This window comes from Pezoporus flaviventris, unplaced genomic scaffold (assembly GCF_033815535.1).
Source record: "Pezoporus flaviventris isolate CSIRO_AGI_PZ_B2104156 unplaced genomic scaffold, CSIRO_AGI_Pfla_v1 ptg000001l, whole genome shotgun sequence".
Classification (NCBI taxonomy): Eukaryota; Metazoa; Chordata; class Aves; order Psittaciformes; family Psittacidae; genus Pezoporus; species Pezoporus flaviventris.
This window is the reverse complement of record NW_026892549.1, coordinates 41,070,847-41,093,204: the sequence shown is the minus strand read 5'-3', so window position 1 is coordinate 41,093,204 and position 22,358 is coordinate 41,070,847. Positions and strand designations below refer to the sequence as shown.

Here is a 22,358-nt window from a genome sequence, read left to right as displayed (position 1 = left end):
TGGATTTTTATACATTTTTTTCCTAGTTGGCACTAATACTACTAACAGTGGTAAATGACCATTAAACAATGATCCCCAATGTCAAGTGAAAAATACTAAAGAACATGTGAGTGATTAGAGTGCTAATCTCAGCTCAGCAATGATAACCCTGTGATTAAGCTTGACTAAAAAGGATTTCTTCATTACTTGCATGTGAACCTGCTCATCGTACAAAACCGACTTAATAGCGGGGATGTTTTGAACACTCCAGGTGTTCCCAGACTCGGACTATTTTTCTGCCTGTGACCATTGCCACGCTGGGACCTGAGGCGTTACGGATTCGCTTCTGCAGCCCGTGAGCGTCCCGTCCCGCACCCCGACAGGCGCTGCCACGCCGGGGCGGGGTTGCTCTGCCTGGCTCCGCAGTGCCCTGGCACCTCCTTCCCCTCAGTGGAGCACACCGCAGCGCTTTAAATCTCTCCCCGTTAACGCGCTTCCTCCGCACCAGGGAGGAGAAGCTCCCTGGCCGTGCTGCTGCCCTGCCGCGGCCCCAGGCCTCCAGCCCGCGCCACCCCAAGCGCGGGCGCTGGGCCCGGCCTAACGTCCCCGCCTGCCATTGAAAGCCGCACCAGACACGTCACCGCCCCGCCGCGGCGAGGCGAGGCGGGCACAGCGCGACTGCGGCTGCGCCAGAGCGAGGGCTATGCGCCCCCGGCCGCCAATGGAGCGGATACAAAGTGACCTTGGCGGGGCGGTCCGCCTCCTTCCGCTGCGCTGCATCCGGGCGCTTCCCGCCGGTCCCCCGCGCCTGCGCGTAGAAGTCCCAGTCTGTCGGGTCTGAGGTGCGGCAGCCGGAGCGGGTGAGAAGTACCGCTGCGCTATCCGCGATCATCGCCTCCTCTCTCTGTCGCCGCGGCTTCCTCACCCTCTCCCCTTTCTCTGCAGAGACACCGGACTGTGGGCCCCGGGACGCCGCCCCCTAAGATGTTCGCTTGCGCCAAGCTCGCCGCCTCGCCCTCCCTGGTGAGTGGGGGCGCCCAGGCCCACGGGGGGCGCCGGGGCCGCTTCGAATGCCGTGTCCCGGGCGGCGGCGATGATCGCAGGGCGCCCGGTAGTCGATCGGGTCCGTGAGGCCCTCGGTAGGCCCCTGAGACGAGTTAGTACGTGGGGCTGCCCGGCCGAGTGCGAAAGGGTGAAGGGGGCTGCTGTGGGCCCGGGTTCTCCTTCCCGCTTCCTTCGTGTGGGGCAGAGTCCTTTGCCAAGGTGAGGGGCCTTCCCGCACGGGCGATGAAGGGGGAGGGCAGCTCATCGAAAAGCTCTTGGGCCTGGTGCGCTCTGCACCTTGCTGTAGGTCAAACTCTAGCCTGTTGCTTGTCCTATGCAAGGCCGGGATTTTTTTGCCCTTGCAAAGACAAGGGGCTGTCCTGCTTGAAAACGCCCTCGCTAGCCTGCAGAACGTCTCGTTTTGCAGGGTGCAGGCGCGGGTTTACCCTGTAGGAAGAGCTCTCTGCACGAGCCGATATGACCTTAGTCTGCTGGAAGCCCAAGGACATATGCAAGCCGCTTGTGAAAAGACGGTTCATTCATTTATGCCTGACGATTTAAAAGCCTATGTTATGTCTGTGCATTTAATAATTTTAGAATTAATTTTGATGGCTTTTGGGTTTTTATTTCAAAATGTGTATTGCTGCCTGCTGGTTTGCCTACTTTTTTGTTGCTGTTGTGCTGTATTTTCTCTCAGTATAAATCATGTACAGGTTCATTGAATGACATAACTATTCACAATAATGTCTCCTGAGAACAGTACTATCAGGTTTCATGGTTGTGTTCGCTTCTGTGGCTTTTATTGTATATCCAGATATGCAAAGATTGCTGTTTTTCGAGTAAGACAAATGGCTTAGTAGCTAATAGCCTTAGAATCTTACAGGCTATTGTATTGGAACAGCTGTGATCAAATGTGGGGGTTTTAATAGCTTTTTTCCTCCTCTTGCAGATCCGTGCTGGATCAAGAATCTTGTACAGACCAATTTCGGCATCTGTGTTGTCTAGGCCAGAGGTCAAGAATGGAGAGGTACCTTATAAACAAAATTCTGTATCTTCCTAAATTACCTGGTGAGCCTAAATGTCCTCAACCTAGAGTTCACTTGTACTAACTCAAATACCTATAGTATGAAACTTGCTTTAAGTCAAACACCTCATAATACCTGTTGCTGTCCTGCTGTTTCCCCTGAAAAGTCTTTTATATTTAAATTTGATTGCTTTCGTGTGGAACAGGTAACACTGAAGTTTTTTTAACTCTTAGTATAGTCTCATCACTTGGAAGAGCAGCTAGACATTGGATCTAATACAACTTTTGAAACTGCAAAATAACACTATTCAAGTGGTCATAGGTGATGATCTCTGTCTGAATATAATCTTTTTCATGTTTTGTTTTCTTAGGGCAACTCAACACTTAATGGGGCCCAAAATACTGTCTCCCGACTAGCACTTAGAGAATTCCAGACTAGTGCTATCAGCAGGGACATTGACACTGCTGCCAAATTTATTGGTGCTGGTGCTGCCACAGTAGGTGTGGCTGGTTCTGGTGCTGGTATTGGAACAGTCTTCGGTAGTCTAATCATTGGTTATGCCAGGTAATCAATCTCTGTCTTACAAAGCTCTCTAATTGCATGCAGGTATATGTTGAGACAGCACTCCCCAGATAAGCCAAGTGGTAATAAGGATGATGGCACTAAAATAAGTTCTGTTAATAATTACTGTTAGTGATAAACATGGCTAAATAGAATAATATGAAACTGCATTCATTGGGATGCCTCCATTGTTAAATTCAGAATTTTGTAAACTCCTACCTAGAGAAGAGACATGAAAAAAGTGAGATTATTAGACTTTGTTGATGTTCTGATCACCAAAGTCGTGTTTCAGCATTCAGTTCCAAAACTGAACTAAAAATCTAGCTTGGAGATTTTTTTTTTCCCCATGTGAGGGGAGCGGTCCTAAAGAGAGACTGCATGAAAACTGGTAATAAGCAATGTGAGTTTGTATGCTTTAGACTTTGTAGTCAGGATTGTTGCTTAGAAATTGGTGCTTAATTCATTTTTCTGACACAATCAGCTTTGTATCTCAGGCTGTGTAACTATTTTATAGAATGAAATCTGAAGGGGGTGGGAATTTTATAGTAGGGATGAGCTTCTTCCAGATAAGTTTACAGTGTTTGTGTAGTAGAAATAGTTCACGTGGTATCATGGAAGAGCTGACTTGATACTGACATAAAAAAAGCTTTTAACAGACTGTTTCATGTTCTTTGCTCTTTCAGCCAGGTAAGACAATGTCTTATTTCTTAATAAAGATTTTTAAGCTCTACTGAAGACGAGGAAGTTCACCTTCCACTTGAAGAAATACAAGTATTTTCAGTACAAAACTAATGTCTCCTTAATTTGGCATGAACATGTCAATAAGAGGTTGTAGAATATTACTTCATATTGAAGGTTTTTTCTACTCTTCCACACACTTGGAGAGATGATTCATTGCATTTTTGAAACAAACTGCTGTGTAGTTTGTTTTTTTTTTTTTTTTGGTCTAGGTGGTTTCAGTTCCTGTATTTGTGTTAGACTTACTTAAAATGCTACACACAAACTTCCTTGGAATATAGTTTTTGTGTCACAGATGTGAAATTTACAAAACATAATGCTGACAGTTCCTGCGTGGGAGGATGTGGAGAAGTCAAATTCAAAAGCATATAGGAATGTAGTCAACAAAAACTGTGCTTATTTGGAACAGCCATAAAAAGTCTGCATAACCTGAATCTAGTCTTAGTTGCCAACTCATTTGTCTTCAGTAAGATCCTTGCTAAAAATTACTTCTGCTTAGATTTATGGGATTTTCCTGTTACGGAATATGTGGCAAGGAAGTATGAGGTTCTGAATCTCAGATGCATTAAACTGTGTGAAAAACATCTTAATTGTAAAGATAAAAAGGACTTACACCTTCGCTTTCTTTTAGAAATCCTTCTCTGAAGCAGCAGCTGTTCTCATATGCTATCCTGGGATTCGCCCTGTCTGAAGCTATGGGTCTCTTCTGTCTGATGGTTGCTTTCTTGATCTTATTTGCCATGTGAAAGGAGATCTGCCTGTAATACTGGCATTGGAATGTAACTGCATTTTATGGGACTCCCAAAATGTTGGTATCATGGAAATTGATGCTATTTCCGAAGTCATTTCATTAAAGATAACAACTTTAACTGTCAACCTGTTGCCTGCATTTATTATCTTTCTCGCTAGGGTATCTGGAAGACAGCATCTTGTCATTCAGTCACCACGGATTTCTCCTTATAATGACATATCACATAGAACCCTTCAAATAATGACTTCAAGTCAAACATTTATTAATGTATATGGGCATGTTACTTGTCTGTTAAAGTTAATGTGGCATATCCTTGAAAATCAAAGGTTACACAGATTACATTTGAAAGGCTGTACTGCTGGCCTTGTTCCTTCACTTGCATTTCAAACTTACCCAGATCCGTTTCTGCACAGTTTTTCTCTCAGGCTGGTTGGCATGTAACGTGTTCTGGCGCCTTTTGCTAGAAGGAGCTAAACACAAATCCACAGTGATGGGAGAGTTCACTGCGTAAGTTTTCAGTTACATGATAAATTTTGATCACCATGGTAAAATATTTCCACTTGGGTCTGACCAGTGTTCCAGTTGAACTAAACTAACAGCTTCTTCAGGTGATCCACATTTTTAGGTGGTCTGGAATTGTGGCACATTGATACTACACTCTTACTTAGTTTCTGCATTCTTGGCATCAGGTAATTAAAAGGGAGAACTTCCAGCTTCCTAATTTTGTTAAGTCAGCCTTGCATTCTCAAGTTCTTTTAGTAGCAGTAGGATCAAAGCATTTCTATTAAGAAAATACCTGCAGTTATCTAGCTTTGCTTCTCACTGTATCTGTCTTAACAATCTAAATGCATTTACGGTGTTGTCTATGCTTACAGCAACATGCTGTGTGCTACTATATGCTAATCTGGTAGGGGAGGTGATAGCATCTCAAGCTTTATTCAGAATATTAAGTAATAGATCTGATCATTCAACAAGTGTAAGCTGTACTTTGGAACAACATGGGTAAGCTTATTATAAGCTTTGTCAACTTGCTGTTAAATGAGTGATTACTGAATTAGATCTAGGAAAGTTTTTAATGTAAGCTGCCTATCCCTGAGGAAATGGAGAAATGACTAGTGGCTCTCAGACCATTGCAAGGTGCAGGTAAGATTTTTATTTTCATCCAAATTCAAATACCACGTGTTCATAGACATAGTTTAGTGGGAGACTTGGTGGTCCTGAATGAGTCTATGATTCATGTAGCCTAACTTGAACCTAGCATGAGAAGTTCATCTCCCCATACGTTCTTAGGAGAACATAGTCATCTCAAAAGGATTAAAAGTTGCTGTGTAGACAGAGCATCCATTTATATATGTGAGGTTTAGGAGTGTAGAATGTGCAGCATCTTTAAATATTCAGCTATAGCACAGTAGTGCCTTATATGACTAGGTCTGGAAGTGGGTTTTTCTGCAGGGTTGAGGGAGGGTTAGGAGGTAAATCATACTGCAGTTATCTTCCATGTGGTTTATGCTCACAGTGTTTACCAGCCTACTGTTCATTCTCATAAGTTGTTTTGTTACAGAGCTGACATACAGTGCATTTGCCTTGGATGAAAGGTAGATAATGATCATTAGAATTCTAGACTAAAGCTCATCTGTGTACTTCTGTGCTTCTGGTAGGTAAACTTTGCTCTGTCCTTTCAGTACTGTAGGGATCTCTGCAGGCATTTGAGGTGGCAATCCATATTTGCTAATATTGTGGAGGTAGTCTAATGAGGTAGCTTAATTCCAGCTTTGATCAAACAAGTATCTTCAGACTTGTCTTGGTCAAGTCTAGCTCCAAGTCTGTTAATTGTACTTACCAAATTATTTGAACCATATAAAATGGTTCTGCTGAGTTGTGATTGTGTTTGGTGTAGGAAGATCTGGCTAAGCTATTGCTCTGTAACCTCAATAAGAAAGCCACAGGAGTCACCAAGTTTTGAATAACTTCTGGATTTACATCCCATCTTTTCCCATGCAGTTCACCCTGTCAGCATGTACCCCTTTCTCTATGATCAGCCGTGTGAAAGGCAGCGGACATCTCAGGTGATCCTGTATACGGATGTGAAGCCTGTCTTAGTAGTAGCGTCTCCCCAAGCTTGTTATGTTCTAACTCACTCTTAGACTGGTGAGCATGGGCAAAACCCAAGCAAACTTGCTGTTTGGTTATGTCAATCTCAAAAGAATCAGATCTCAGTGTTACAGATAGAGACGAATCAAGGACTCTTCAAAACATGGCAACAAACCTTCACACAGAGGATTATCTTCGTTATAGACAATAAGGGGCTTAGAGACAAGCAATGGGTGGATTTTCACATCTGAATGATCACAGGGCACATTGCTGCCTTTTTCCATTTCTGTATTTATCTTGTTCTTGTAAAACAGTGTAGTTTCAGTGGTTACTTAAGCATTTGGTCAGTTTGAGTGGTCTTACAAAGACAGAAGATACTCTTCAGTTTTCATAAAATGTTCATAAAAGAGACAAATGTGTAAAAGATCAAATGTTTTTTTACCAAAATAAAAAACAAAAGCCACGATAAACCCTCACCCCAAACCAAAATTCTCCCAACCTCTTTGCATTGAGTGATGAGGCAGCAGCAGGACTCTTACAGAATCATAGAATGGTTTGGGTTGGAAAGGACATTAAGGTTATCTAGTTCCAATACCCCTGATATGGGCAGGGGCACTTTCCACTAGACCAGGTTGGTTAAAGTCCTGTCCAACATGACCTTGCACACTGGCAGGGATGGGGCAGCCACAGCTTCTCTGGGTAACCTGTGCCAGTGGCTCACCACTCTCACAATAAAATATTTTCTTATATCCAACCTAAATCTTCCCTGTTTAAGTCTGAACCCAAACTTAACTTCTCCTTAAAAGTTTATATCAAGAAGTCTTTTTTCATAGGTTAGAGAAAACAGATTGAAAGTTCCATGAGGTGAGGCTATAGGTTTCACTTCCCTGAAACCTTTTTCAGTTTCTTTTGCCATGGACTGTACTGACCTTAAAGACTGTCAGTTCATGGAAATCTGCACTGTAGGTTCTCCAGATCCAAAGACTCTTCATGTTTCATTGTTGAAGCTGAAGCAAAGATTTGCATTGTGTCTGCTGGCTGCTGTCCCAATAGATCAGACAGCATGCCACCTCTGAAAGCGATGAGCACAATAGCATTATCCTAACGTATAATGAAGGAAATGTTTGTGTTACAAATTACACTCTTAAGTTATTGCTGCAGGTAAAAAAGTGATTCATCCTGCTGCTTTTTTTTTTCTTTTTGCTTGCTTCCCCCCCCCCCCCCCCCCCCCCCCGCTTTCACTCCATTTATGGGTGGTTTTTTTTTTGCACCAATTTTAGAAGGAAGAAAGGCAACCTGTGGTTCAGGTTTTTGTTCAGGGCCTATGTTGCCATGTGATGGTAGAGCTAAACCACTGCAAAATACTTGTTTACATACAGCTTTAAGTTGCTTTGTGAAGAAATATGATCTTTATTCCTGTTTTTCTGCACTCATATTTAAACCCTTTGCAACATGCTCACAGTAAAGAGTAATTCCACCTTTAAGGAAACATGTACTTTTACGCACTGGTTTTTATCCCACCTTATCTTAACTTTGCAAAATTGTTGCACAAAAATAATTTGCAAGAAATGAAACATACCATATTGTCTTTTGTAAGTTCAGGGAAACCTAGACAAAACGTAATTTCCTGGAACTAATGCTACTATTTTAAAATTTTGTATTTTTGTTGTTGTTACTCATATTTTCACACTCTCAGATCGGTCTTGGAGTAAGACAATTCCAGGTGATACATAGGCAGAGAATTAAAACTTCATCTGTGATTCAAGGTACATAGTGGCTGAACTGTTTCAGCACATATCATATATAATGATGGGTTTTTAATTAATGCAAAATGCTTCCAGTTCCTCGTTTGTAAAATTTATGTACTTCCCTTCGTTGTATAGTGCTGCAGCGGGTTTGGTACAATGTTAAATCCGCTGGACGTTTAGGAGAACCCTGGCTTCAGGCACACACCTAGCTCCTGACATGGGAGCTGTGATGCACAGAGACGGGGAAGCCAGAGGAATAGAGCCAGTACACGGGTGTGGAGGGCTGATTATTCCTAAAGTTAGACGTCTCCAGCGCACCAAGAGCTGTTGCTGAGCAAAGCCTTACAGCGATTTAGGCTCTAACCGCTTTCTGCTGCCTTCCCCTCGCAGCAACAGCACTCCTGGAGAGCCAGCAGCAGAGCATGGGAGCCTCATCCTCCGCGCTGCCCACCCGGCATAGCTGCACATATCCTCTACCCCCGGCAGCGTTACCAGTGTGGCCGGCGAGGTCTTCAGCCAGCCACACCGGCTGGGCTCCCTGGCAGACTCAGGGGTGCATTTCTGCTCTGCACGCTGGGCGCAGAACCTGCAGTTAGCACTATACCCGGGACACACGCCTCACGCCCCCTCAGCCGCACCCGGCCACTGGGCGCTTCCAGCCTCACCGGCGGCAGCGCCCAACCGGCGCCGCGGCACAGCCCTCCCCTCCGCCCCGCCCTCCCTCGCCACGTGATCCGCACCTCCCCGCTACCCGCGGAGATGTCAGCCGAGCTCTCGCGAGAAGTGACGGAAGCCTGTGGGGGACCCGGCCTTTAATGTGCGGTTCGGCCCGCGTTCCCGGGGTGAGTTTGTAAACACGAGCTCGGCCCGGCGCGGCCCGACAGCTCCTCCCTCCGCGCTGCGGCGGCGCCAGGGCGGGCGAGCGCACCGAGGGCGGAGGGGAGGGAGCGGCCGCGCTCCCCCGGCAGTAGGCGGGGGATACCCGGGAGGCAGTAACATGGCGCCGCCGCTCTTCTCCAGGGCAGCCTCCTCCCCCACCGCGGCCTGCGGCTCCCGCCGCCCCTAGAGCCGGGGCGGGGTGGCCCGGCCGGCGCCGCGGAGACCGTTACCCGCCAGGAGGTAGGGGTCCTGGCGGGCACCCCGAGGGCGCGGGGCGGAGCGGGGAGGCGAGTGGTGAAGGGGGCTGCAGCTCCCCGCGCCCCGCATCCGGAAGTGGGCTGCCCCGCGGGGGCATCGCCGGTACCTGCCCCGGGCCCGGCCCGCGGCGGGAGATGGAAGGCGGGGGGAGTGCGGGAGAAAGGGGGCCGCCAGGCCTGGGTTTGCCGGCTCAGTTCAGCTCCAAGGAGGCCTCTCCCTGCATCCATCTGCTCTGAAGGGAGATCTTGGGCCGTACCCGGTGCTGTGCGGAAGGTGCTGAGAGGGGTACGGGGTGGGGGGTGTTGGGAGGGAGGGTAAGAACAGCTCTTCTGCACCAGAGGGATGTGGAGGCTTGCCCGCGACGTGGGCCTTTTGGACCAGTTCTCCCATTGACTTTGCCTGTTATTGTGCATTATGCTTCTCGAGTGGTCTTAATAAAAGGTCTCCTAAGCTTTCACATTATAAACCCTCAAGCAGTGATGGCTGCACGATGTTTTAGGCACAGATGTTTTTTGCCGTAACGCAACTTAATGTTTGGGGTTAAGGGGTATGTGTGCTGCCATGTTGTTTCTGCAGTCTTACTCATGCTACAATCTTTCTGCATCACACTCTCTTGGAGTGAGATCCATGAGTATGTTTCAATGTCATATCAACATACTCTGTGTCACTGATTTGTTTTTCATTATATTGCTTTCTCCCAGAGATATTTTATCTTTAAATGCTCACACTGACACCTGTCTCCTTGCACTAGAATCAGAAATTCTAATAAAGCTCAATTCTGAATCATCTGCTGCTTTTGAAATAGTGACCCTAAGTATGGCTAAGCTCTGTTTTCTTTTCCACATTTTAAAATAATGATTTTGTTTTCTTCTTGCCATATTCTACTCATGGCAGTGAATGTCATGTCCCAGGCTAGATGGAGTTACTAGAAACAAATCTTGCTGAAGTTAAGGTCACAATACTGCTAGGTCTGTGTCAGACTCTGAATTCATCACCAGTTGATAGAATGAGGAGGACCTTTCCTTGTGGCCCTGGTCTTCCACAAGCGTTTTGGACATGATTTCTTCAGCCTTCCAATGCAACATAAGTTAACATCTATTAGCAGATATCCAGTTGCAGACATAATTTCAGAGAGACAGACTATAGTTGTTAGGTGTTCACTTGAATTCTCTTAGTGTTTATAATTCTGCATTCCAGAATCAAAACTGGGAAACTGTCTTATTAAAAAACAGTAACTTTGTCAGGGGCTGCTTCTGTTATAACACATCAAAAAGTTTGAAATAACAAAAGAATTAGTCTATACATGGAGTGAAGCAGCTTTTTTTGAATATCCATTATGAGTGTATGTTTTAATACTGATAATATGTGCTAATACAGTGCTAATACTTAATCAGTTTTTCTTCTTCACAGTGTATTTGTTATTTCTATACTGCTTTGAAGTCTAGAAATATGATCATGTTTGGTATGTGTTTTTCCAAAAACTCCTAGACTGTGCAGCATCTAACATAATGTAGTTTCAGGCCTTACATTTGATCATATATAATTTTATAAATACTTTTGGTTTTCATTCTACTTCTGTTGTGTGATCAAAGTGTTGGGCAGCCTGAGATGTGGTATTCCTTTGAATCTCATTTAATTAAATTTTTGGTATATCTTGATCCTGTAATTCCTTTTCTGTCATCAGCTGTTCTTTTTTTTTTTCTTTTGCCTTCTGTTATTGATTAGCTTAAACTTACGAAGGCACATTTTTGACTTTGAGAAGTTTTAATATCTTTAAAAATTCATATGTTATTTCTAAATTTTTTTTTGTTATGGTTCCTTAAAATAATTTTGATTTCTGGATAAAAATAGTGCATTGTTTTCAGAGAAGCAGTCATGGTTCAGTACTACTAACTTATCTTTTTGAATAATAAATAGATTTCAAGTTATCGTTGTCCCCCTGCATAACTTAACTGCATTTGTTTCAAATCAATAATATGCACTTGATATAGTGATAGAAATACGAGTCAATATTTAATAATTATGCAAAAAAAAAATCCCAAGTTTATGCCATACTGTTTCTAGCACTGTTCTTCATCAGTTTCAATTCAGCCTGAGAACTTTTCAGTCAGCTCCAGTTCAGACAGGAGCTTCCTTTCTATTCCAAGCAATATGCTATGTTTCTCTTTCTAAGTAAATGACAGTGGTCATTTGTATTATTCCTCACAGGAAAAAAAAAAAATCATTCTGTTTTAATGAGCAGTGGGAGTCCTGTCCTGGGATACTTATGATATATTTAAATATTTTTTTTAATTACATTTTATTATTGTATTCAATTTTATACTTCAGGGGTGCAATCTAAAAAAAATGTAAAAACGAAATAACTTTTTGTTAAGCTTTTTCTACTATTTGTTGAAAGTGGTGTAGGAAACAGAGATTGTATTTCTAAAGTTTGTTAGATTGATGGGCAAAATTAAGACATTCAAATCTAGGTAATTGAGCTGGGGAAGCCAAGTCCTAATATCTCTAAGCAAATTGTGAAAATATCAGTAGAATGTTAACCCCTGTATATTTCTTCTGAAGTTCATTGGCCTTTCACTTATCTACAAGAGCTATAATTCACACAGCATGAGTTTCCAGTAAGTCAAAGAAAGACCAAGGCACCTTTAAAAATACATAAGCCAGGGGGTTAGTTTAGGAGCTGCCATTTTCAGTCAACAGGAAGTGTTAAGCCCGAGGACTTTTTTTCCATTAGTGCTTTCTGTTTACCAGAAATGTACCTTTATGTGGAAAAAGCCTGCTTCTTCCACAAAGCTGAAGTGACTTAATTGGTTTGTTTCTGTACATGTGACTGTCCAGCTGAGTTTCTTGTTCCTATTTGAACTTAAGTCAATCGTCCTCGCTTCTTGCATCTTTACAGGTGCATCTTGTCCAGATATTCCCCCCTTTATAGAATCTTAGACAAACGTGAAAAGTATGGAATTAACTTTAGACATTAGTTACAAGCAGTTAATAATAGCAGAGCAAAAAGTGCCCAACATTTGACTTTTTTAAAAAAAAAAGATGAGCATTATGCTATGGTCATTAAATTCTTCCTTATTCTTCCCCAGAACTCTCTGAAACAGGTCATGTGTCTTCTAGGAAATAGCACAACCATTCTGTTAAGCAGTGAAGTGTGAAGAAGGAGCTCCCGTTTAACTGCTTGCCAGTTTTTGAGGTTTACAACCTTTAAATATTCTGGCCTACATCTTACAGTTTTGTTGCAGAATCTGCTGAGCTACTTTTTGGTGATCCTGCTTTCTTTAAGTGGAAGAATATTTTTATTTTTCAGGTTTTCTTCTCCTCCATTCTCTTCATCATTCAGTTTTAATTTTTAGGAATTCTAAATTCTGTGGCATTACACAAGTACAGTCAGAACACATTTGAAAGTGGACTGCAATGCTCAAGTATTAATTACACCACTTTTGCTTCATCTTTCTTCTTTTGCTTTATAGGAAGCGGAAAAAAAAGAAAGCTGTTCCAGTCCCTCCAGGTAAGTGAAGCAATTGTTTTTTCCTTTAAAATACAAATTACATTTTTATTTATGTTGCTTCTTATTAAGTGGTGTATTCTACATACCAAGTTTTGATTTTTGCTGAAAGCAGAACTTGCAAGTGTGCCTCTATAGAAAACTGTGGAGATAAAGATAGGCTTAAATGGGAAAGGTGATGAAAATTTAAGCTGTGCAATGCTGTATGTGTATTGAAAGTATAGAAGGTGCCCTGTTTGTTTTGATTTGCATTGATTTGTTTGGTTGCATGAGAAAAGTGTCTCTTTAAGGGCTTAAATCTGGAAAACAAAAATAGCTACTTTTTTTTTTTCTCTGAAGAAGCTTATCTATTAAAATTTTTGTTGGAGCCAAGCAAAACACTAAATTCAGTTCTTCAGATAATCATTAAGATAATGTCATTTTCTTTACAGTGGCAAATATATTCAGTCCACTTCACTTTGAAAAAGTATGCACCTCAACTCGAACTCTTAAAGTTGATAAAGACTTTGAAATATTGCTGTACCTTGCCCTTTAGTGCTTCAGTTTCCCAATTAAAAAAATGGAGCTTTAAAGTAAAGTCTTGAAAATCTTATACTACCTATAGCAACTACATACTGTGATGGGATCTACAAAAAAGCTTACTAAGAGTTAATAATTCTATATGCAGTAAGGGTTTGTATCTTGAAGTAAAAAGGGTCACAATTCCAGATCAAATGTAAATAATAAAAGGAAATGTTGAATAGACATGATTGGTCTTGAGGAAAAGCAAACATCCGTAGGAAAAGACATCACTGATACTGTAGCTTAAGCACTTTGTAGCGATTGGACCAGGGGAAGTCTCAGTGCTGATGGACTACTGTAATTCTGATTTATCTCAATGGCCTAAACCAGTTTTTGTTGAACTTTAGTTTTTTCAAACCAGAATGCGCAAATGTTTCTTGAGTTGAAGCCACATGTGGGTGGTCAGCCTAGCAGAAAAATTGGGCTTTATATCACATGTAAGCAGCAGTAGATAAATCAGCATACTACAGTAGCTGGCAAACTGTCAGATTTTCCTCTATGAACTGTCCAGCTTAAGGGGAGTGACACACTTGTGAGAATGTGCATCTCACCTTGCTTGATGGCCAGTAGAGGAATGCTGACATTAAAAAGCTGATTTGGTGTCAATTTTGTTTGTTGGTTTGAGTTTTTTTGCTGTATTTATAGTTGTCTGTGTTTTCTGTGTTGAGATTAGGCTGTTCTGTGCTGTTTGTGTCAACCTTAATGTTACAGGAGGGGAGCCTTGCTGTTGCTGCAGTGCTTAGAATAAGTAATTACAGGGTAAGACTGCATAGCCCACGAGCAGGTTAGTGCATGGAGGTCTTTTGGCATGCAGCATGCCTGATACAGGTAAAGTGTGTAGAGGCTTTAGCTAGAAGGCTGGTGAATCTTTACTAGGTATGCATGAAGAATGATTCTTTTTTTCAGCAAATTTGGAGGGGGTTTTATAAGGTTTATCAATATGTGTACATTTTAAACAGCTATTTAAATGTTTAATAGAAAAAAAAGAGATGTCAATTCTGTTTTACATGTTCTGGTATGTAGGGAATTAAGAGAAAACAGAAAAATGTTTAGCAGTAAAGTAAGTCAACAAGACGTTGCTAAAGTCAGTGTATTCTTTTACGAATTGTCCACAGGAAGCCCTAAAGTGTGTAGTAATAGTTTCCAGAAAGTGTACCTAAGATGTTCAGTTAAAAATCTTATCAAAATATACAAGTAATTGTTGAAGCTATTTTTGTAGTACATTTATATAAACAGTAGTGTGTCATTTCATAGAAAACATCTTTATTTTTCAATAAGCACACTGTCCTAAATGTTGGTTAATTGGCTGCAAATATTACAACATGTTAAATAGACAGAATGTGAAAGTATTCTACTTTTGTGTGAAGTATAGAGCAAACAGCAGAAAAGAGATACTGCTTTCTGATTTAAGTACCAAAGTTGATTATATTGCCGAGATTACTTCATGGTTTTCCCATGTTCAGCACTGATTTGGTTTCTCAATGTGACTCAAGGGTGTCTTTATGCTACTGAAAGGAATTTAAGGTTGGAAGGCTTACAGAAGAAAATTGCAGTTCAGTGGACTGTAGTAAGAATCATTGCACTGAGTTGTTTAGTTTATCTGAAGAGATAAATTAAGGCTGGAGTTTCACATTCAGATTGGATTGCTTCAGGAACCATCTTTTTTTCTATGGGACAAGGTGTTTGCTGTTGCCTGGGTAACAGTCCAAGGTGGCTATAATTCATCTCTAGCAATTAGGTTAGCAGTTTACGTACTTTATTTCTCATTTGGTTGGATGAGCAGCATTTTTGTCAAGATGGCATTTAAGTTGCTATTTTGGTTTTCAGGGGAAGAGTATTTTCCAAATTCTTCTCTTTTTTTTAGTGTGATATTCTCTTCTAGAGCAGTCAGTCTCCAATAGCCTATTGAAATCAGAGTGTCAGTCATCAACTTCCTTTCTGAAAATCTGCCTTCCATGTGTTAGTCTTGTTATTCCTGTCAGGCAACAAAAAGTGCAAAAGACAGGAGGCAAAGGATAGGGTTTGTTTGTCTTTTTCCCTAGCACCAACAGTATTAGTTGTTCGGCTGTAAAGTTAACCACACTAAGTCTTCTAAAACCGTCAGAACGTTACTCAGATTTTGCCGAGTTGAAAGGTTGTTCACCTCTGTTTCTGGCTATGGCATCTTTATGGTACACTTCAATTTCAGAGTTAACTTAGATTGCTCAGAATTTCATCCACTGAAATTTTTGTTATCTTCAAGGATGGAGATTCCACAGCCCCACTGGGAAACCTGTTCCAGTGTTCAGCTGCTCTCACTGAGTGATTTTTATTTTTCTTTTTTCCTCTCCCCTTATACTTGCTGTTAACTTTCTTAGTGTCGCTTGTGAATGTTGCATCTGATCCTTTTGTTGTACACTACCCAGAGTCTGAATCTATCGTCTCTATAACAATACATTAGGTAGTGTAATACCGTAATTAGATACTTCCTTAGCCTTCCTTCTCCATGCTGAACAAACTTTGCTTCCTGGTATCCCTCTTCTGTATAATAGCCATGCCTCCTATTTTGGTGGGGTCCCTGCTGGTTTCTCTTCAGTTTGTCATCTGTCTTGAGGGGCTCAAATCTGGACAAGCACTCCAGCTGTAGTCTCATGAGTGCCAGATAAAGAAGAATAATCACTTCCCTTCATCTGGTTGCTATGCTCTTGCTAATTCAGCCCAGTAGGCTGTTAGGTTTCAGTGCTGCAAGTGACATGATGCTAAGTTGTGTTCAGTTTGTCCACAAGGAGTTGCAGGTTCTGCGCCAAAGCTTCTTGACAGCCAGCTGGCCTTCAGCCTGCACTGTTGCATGGAGTTATTTCATTCTAGGTGCAGGGTTTGCATTTGTCTCTGTAATAGGTAAATAAAATCTTTACCAATTTGGCTATATTAATGAATGTGAGCTCTTTTTTTCCCATGCTGTCAGATCTGCTTTCTTGTTACATTTATAATGTCCAAGGTCTTGCTGGAATGCACACGTGATCTTTCTCTTTTAATGCAAAAAATTCGGTGCTTCAAGGTACTTTTTGTTTCCCTCAGATGTTAGCTAGAATCCTTTTACAAGGCATTACCTCACAAAATTCCTTGTGGCCTGCAGTCAAACAATATTACAAAGATCAGGAAATGAATTTATCTCCCAACTTTTTTCCAGTACATTTGCCAGGAGGACAGCATTGTTTTTCTTTTTCACAAGAATTGATTTTTAGTTTGTATCAGACATTGAATATTCACAGGCTTTGCAAACCAAAACGTGAAATCGGGTAACAACTTCATATGCATATGCAAATGTTTTGGTAATATTCCTTTAACATAAGCAGACTTGAAATAAGTACATAAGCAGACTTGAAAAAATTATCTTTACAGCTTATGATCGAAGAAAAACACTAAAAGATGACAATAAACTATGGTAATAGAGTGGGGGGAAAATGCCCTATATGCACATCAAAATCTTCCCCCTTCAGATTAACAAAAAGCCCAAATAAACGAAAAAACCCACAACAAACTAACAAAAAATGAACAAGGAAACAAAAAAACCCAGGGAGAGATGTTTCTTAAACCTTCAGACATTTCTGATACAGATGTAATTCTTCTGCTCCTATTATGTATCCATGTGTGCATATTGTACCTATATGTAACCACATGGTATCCCAAGATCAAGACCTAGCAAAGCAAATTGAGTTCTAAAGGACACTGACTCTGTTAGTGACTGTTGCATAGCTGAACAAGGGTAATAAGCTCATGGGATAGTTTTTAAGTATCTGTTGAATTTCCAGATAACATAAGGATGTAATCCTAAAGCTTCATTGATAAGAGCCTTATTTCTCAGACTAAGGCCTGAAGCCTTAGTTAGACTTGCCCATAACCTTGTTAATACTGTATTGGTGACAGTACCAAGTTCATAATTTGAACAGTTCAAGAAATATTTAATCCCTTCAGAAACTTGAGGCAGGTTATGAACTCTTTGCAAAGAACAGCAGAACAGTCTCCATTCCGGATTTGCTTTGGCATCCTTTCCTTGGGAATGTAAATTTTTCTGAGTTGTCAGTGCCAAAGACTCTAAAATTTATGGCAGCCATTCATCTCTTCTTGGCTTGTGATCTCAGTTCAGTATCCTCATTCTGTTGAAGGTATAATTTTAGCAGTGACACTTAGGAATCTCCTCCACACCATGTTTTGCTGCTTTGCTATTCAGTGCCCATGACCAAGGACACTGGGCTATCCTTCTCCTTGAAGTAATATCCAGAAAGTATGCAATAGTTTTTTTACTGTACAGGAGCCGGCAGAAGGATCAGGTAACATGTTCCCTACAGATCTGTTATTTGCTTATGCTTACTTGATTTGTCTTGTGTCTAGTGCTGAATGGTGTACCAGAAGAATATATTCTTAGGGTGGTTAGGCAGTTTCCAGAAGTCTTGCAACTTTTCATGACCAGCCTGCGGGGGCAGAGATAGATTTATCCTGCTTATGATCTTTAATCATAAAGACATCTTTATTCATCTTTATTTGCTTCATCAAGCTAAGCAGTGTTTAGAACTAACATTGTTAGACCTCCGTACAAATATTTATATTTAAAGATGAATGTATTTCCTCCAGGGTGAAACCACAGATGCCGTAACTAATTAGAGGATGTATTGGAGTAAACCATTTCTTTGAAAAACTGTTGTGTTTCATAGGTGAATAGTGGGCACTATATCATTTATCTTTACAAAATTGTGTTTTATTATGTGTTTTACTTGGACAGTAATAAGTATCTTCTTTTAATTACAGTTCATTGCCATGAAAAGGAGGATATGATAGTTTGTCGTATGAAACAGTTTTCTGTGTGAAATCTGGCAGGTATGTGTATTAATATTTGGGGTGAGTATGCAAAACAGTACAAAATGTTATTCATGTTTCTTCTTTCTTAAATAGTTTCTAGCCTGTTGGTAATCCAGTTGTATAAATGCAACATTACCAGGATACATGAGGGGTTTAGTTAAATTTGTAACAGTTTACATAAAGGGCTATCTGCTGACCTACCTTTAAATGTGAGCTTTAAAGATCATGAAAAGACTAAGGAATCGACCACTTGGTATTGTCTACTTCTTTGTTCTTTTTTTTAATTGTGGTAATTGGATCATTATCATAATGTATTTTAATTTCAGTAACAAATTAGCTTACGCTGTTTTCAGTCATGTTATGTACAGATGCTTGCCTTTCCTTTTGAGGTGTTTGTTCAAAACCTGCCACGTGTCTATTGGATTTTGTGTACTTTCCTGACAGAGTCTGGAATCCAGACTATGCTTAAATCGTCAGTATTTGATTCTTAGCTTAGCCGGAAGGCAGAGATTCTTACCCATGGAATATTAAAGTTTCCTCTAGATGTTGATGCATTGATAATTCGTTGCAATATTTGTAAAATGTATTCTTATTTCAATAAAGGTAGCACAACGACCTGTGGAATATGAGTGATGACAAACCCTTTTTATGCACTGCCCCTGGATGTGGCCAGGTAATGGTCTGACTTGAAGTTATTAACATTGATAAAATAAAGGTGAAATAATGAAACATTGATAGGGATCTGTCGTGGTTTAAACTGCCTTAACACTTAGATTTAGTAACCTGAAAATAGATAAATTTGCATTATCTGCTGCATGAAATGGACATCCCTGCATCCTTTATATAGAATTAATTTCTTAAGCTGATTTTCTTCATTATATTATGTCTACCCGCCATTATATAGAATTGATTTCTTGAGCAGGCTGTTTATGTCTAATATGTTCAAAGACATCAAAAGTAACAGAAGAGAACTGCCTTCTCCTAATCAACATGTTTGTCCTCATCCTATTTGAATCTAGTTTCCATGTAAGCTTTGTCAGGAGTGTTTTGGCAACTAAATATCATAGAAGATCCATCATGGGGCTACAGCAATCCTTCATTCCAGTGAAGAAGAAAAAAAAATAGTATCTGTGAAAAACGGGCAAGGTTTCTCCAGATGCAACCTCATACTACAGCACAGAGAGAGGGAGTCAGGATCTGGAGGTCCCATTCCCTCTGAGGGAATCTGTCAATCACATAGTGGGACAGAAAGATGTACTTGAATCTTTTAGTGTGGTAGAACACCAAAGTTTCTGGTTTATGCTCTCTGTAAAGATAAGGCACAAGGGCTATGGAGAGCTGGGCATTTGGAGCCCTTGACAAAAGAGTTTTAACAAAAAAAGTACCTGGCCTGTATCACCCTGTCTTTCAGTGATCCTGCATTTTGAATTTTCTTCTGAGCTCCACATACACATGTCCTTTCTCACAGAAATATTCTGGGTGAGTGCACTCGGAGGTCACCTAAGCTTTTTGTGTTGTTTTCTGAGAGATGACCGTTGGTGTGTATCTGTTACAAGATGTGTGTGGAGTGACTTAAATTACTGAGAAATAATCAAAAACAGTCTCAGAATCAACTGTCCACAAAGAAAAGTAAGAGCTTAAGTATTCTATAAAATGCATTCTCTTTAGGAAGCTTGCATCTTGGGAAATGTTTTCTTGGATTATCTCAGGTGAAACACTGTCTTTACTCACAATTACAGAGGCATAGCAAATTGCAAGTTGGTAAAAGCGAGAATATCTATTTTACAGTACCTAGTTTGTTTGCTTGCTCCCTTTATTATTTTTTTTAATAGAGTGTACTCCAAATTCTAGCGCACATCTGCAGAAAACTACATACTGCCGAAAACCTAAGGGATTTTAAAATTTCTGATAAGTTTATTTCATGAACAGCTTTTCAGTTGACTGACATTGTTACAGTGTTTCCCATTCGGTTTGCCTCTTTTTTTATATAGTAAATGGTCAGGGGCAGGAGCTAAACTTTATGCTGTTAAATGCAGTGAAGTCTGTGATTACAGATCAGTTCTCACTATTGTGACAATATGCACATTACAGAAATCAAATAGTGGTAATCAATTGCCGAACGTTATCATGATCCATTAGTATAACAAATATCTGTTTGCGAACAGTTGATGAAGTCTGCAGCACTTTGAAATTTATCTTGGGCTTTTGATGAATGCAGGTACTTGCATTACCCTTGCCCATATACCATTACTATTTAGTTACTTTGAGCATCATTAGAGTTTTGTAATATTTCTGCTTGGTACTATTGACCAAGGTACAACGTGTATCTGCCTAAGAGGGTTGTCTGTTAACATGTTGAAAATTTACTTTCTTTAGAATTGTATTGACTTTGTTCACACAATTACAACTATTTCTTAAAACTTTCTGCTGCAGCGTTTTACCAATGAGGATCATTTGGCTGTCCATAAACATAAACATGAGATGACACTGAAATTTGGTCCGGCTCGTAATGATAGTGTCATTGTGGCTGGTTAGTATATACTTTTATAACTAGTTTATTCACTTTTCTGTTGGAATGGGCATATGTTTTATGTATTTTCTTTACATAATGCATAGATTTCTGTTAAGAGATTATGAAACATTTTCTTCACTATAGTTGTCTGCAGTGTGTGCTTAGGCAATGTTTTCTGACATAATTAGCTTTTGTCAGAATCTGAAGCCTGTACTATTTTCCAAAAATAACTTTTGGTTAGATCTGTTGTATGAGCTAGATATTTTTCAATTATCAATACTTGAATAATTGATTAACTTATGTAAGAAGCATTCAGTAAGACTACACTAATAATGGCTATGCCTAACAGGATCTGTGACTAAATTGTATTTAAGTTTTAAATATTCATTGGTATTACTTGGCTCTTAAATTATAAAATACATACTGTTTTTTACATACTGTGGTGACTTAGAAGAATGAATTGATAATTATTATTCTTTAAATGGCATAGTAGAAGAAAGAAAATCATTTTTGTTTTAATTTTAGCGTAAAATTAGAATACTTTTACTGTATTTCTCCCTCTGATTCACGGTATACCCTTAGTCAGTTGTAACTATTTCTCTTTGTCCAGGATCAGGAGTAATCACCAATGGATGACTGTATTATAAATTTTAAAGTTCCTGAATGAAGACAGCATATGCTAATTATTCTGATGTTATAGACAGACTGTGGTTTTTTTTCATTGGTGGAACAAAGGTTTTCAGACACTTTGATTATTTTTATTTTTTTTTCCCTTGTAAGAGGCTAATTTGTAAGGCCAAGCAGAAAAAACTCTCTTGTTACTCTTAAACCAGCAGTTACACATGTTAAAAGCTAAGTTGATCTATGTGATCCCTGGCAATGATACCAAAAGAAAGAGGACCTAAGAATCAGGTGTTTGAGAATGAAACCATGGCAGCGCCTGTCTCTGCAGCCAGTTGTTAGTTGTAAATGCCAGCTTACATTAGTAAGATACACATAATACTGCTTTACAGTATTTTAAATGCAGGTAATTTTGTGGCAAATGTGGTTAATTTTGACATGGTAATAATAGTGAAATAAGTGGAATTTATATAGTACTAAAAAATTCCTTATAAAGACTTATTTTAAACTACTTCATGCAGTAGTCTTGCAGAAGTCTTACGATTCCAGCTTGACTACACAGGCATCATATGAGTCAATACAAAATTGTGTATAATATCACACTTCCTTTCAGAAGTTCCACATGCTTGAAAGTAATCACTGCTTTCTTCACGAGACGAAAGAAGCAAACTGTCTGTGAGCTGGGCACTTTTATTTTTAGAATTAAGGCCTGGATGTATGCTTTACTTTTATTTAAAAACAGAGCCTGTTTGCTCACTGAGGTGATCTGCTATGTTAGACTAGCACTTGAGAATAGCTCCCTCTGGTTTCTGGACACAGCCACAAGACATGCTTTGATACCCTTCCAAAACTGCAAGGGGATTACTGCTTTGCAAACTTCAGTTGTTTGTCTCCAGCAGGTGGAGTCTGTCTTCTGGTTGGACTTCCTGCAAGGCTGAAAGGGGCCTGCTTGTGAGGCATGGGAGAGTTCTTAACCATGTCATCTCTTTATGTTTGCTTTTATTCTGACAAATATTTACGATAAGTATGTTTATAAATAGTATTTTCAAAATAAAACTGTGTATTGTTTATACACTTCATTTCAGATCAGACACCAACACCAACTCGATTCTTGAAGAACTGTGAAGAAGTGGGCTTATTCAATGAACTAGCAAGTCCATTTGAAAATGAGTTTAAAAAGGCTTCTGAAGATGACATTAAGAAAGTATGTTCAAAACCTTTTTCTTCTCAGAGCTTCTACTTTTTT

General features: G+C 40.2%; 2 protein-coding genes across 6 annotated transcripts in view; both read left to right on the top strand.

Annotated features, from left to right (window-relative positions):
* Positions 1-711: 711 nt before the first annotated feature.
* On the top strand, positions 712-4,223 carry ATP5MC3 (ATP synthase membrane subunit c locus 3). Its single transcript, XM_061454024.1, has 5 exons — positions 712-839; positions 925-1,002; positions 1,973-2,050; positions 2,419-2,612; positions 3,979-4,223. Exons 2-5 carry the CDS (start codon positions 964-966, stop codon positions 4,091-4,093), a joined length of 426 nt encoding a protein of 141 aa, XP_061310008.1. The 5' UTR covers positions 712-839; positions 925-963; the 3' UTR covers positions 4,094-4,223.
* A 4,439-nt stretch (positions 4,224-8,662) lies between these two features.
* Positions 8,663-22,358, top strand: part of ATF2 (activating transcription factor 2) — a 45,113-nt gene continuing 31,417 nt past the window's right edge. For 2 of the 5 annotated variants that reach the window (XM_061454004.1, XM_061453973.1), the window contains exons 1-6: positions 8,663-8,779; positions 12,548-12,585; positions 17,929-17,997; positions 18,583-18,652; positions 20,413-20,509; positions 22,198-22,316. In XM_061454004.1, coding sequence (XP_061309988.1) covers positions 18,605-18,652; positions 20,413-20,509; positions 22,198-22,316 — 264 coding nt within the window. In that variant the 5' untranslated portion in view covers positions 8,663-8,779; positions 12,548-12,585; positions 17,929-17,997; positions 18,583-18,604. The other 3 variants (XM_061453983.1, XM_061453994.1, XM_061454015.1) reach the window with 3 other exon arrangements.

What these genes read in the sequence shown, in the direction of transcription:
- ATP5MC3 (XM_061454024.1), top strand. Translation starts at nt 964, where the DNA reads ATGTTCGCTTGCGCCAAGCTCGCCGCCTCGCCCTCCCTG. An exon ending in CAGAGGTCAAGAATGGAGAG is followed by an intron (nt 2,051 to 2,418) that starts GTACCTTATAAA and finishes TTGTTTTCTTAG; the next exon opens with GGCAACTCAACACTTAATGG. An exon ending in CTAATCATTGGTTATGCCAG is followed by an intron (nt 2,613 to 3,978) that starts GTAATCAATCTC and finishes GCTTTCTTTTAG; the next exon opens with AAATCCTTCTCTGAAGCAGC.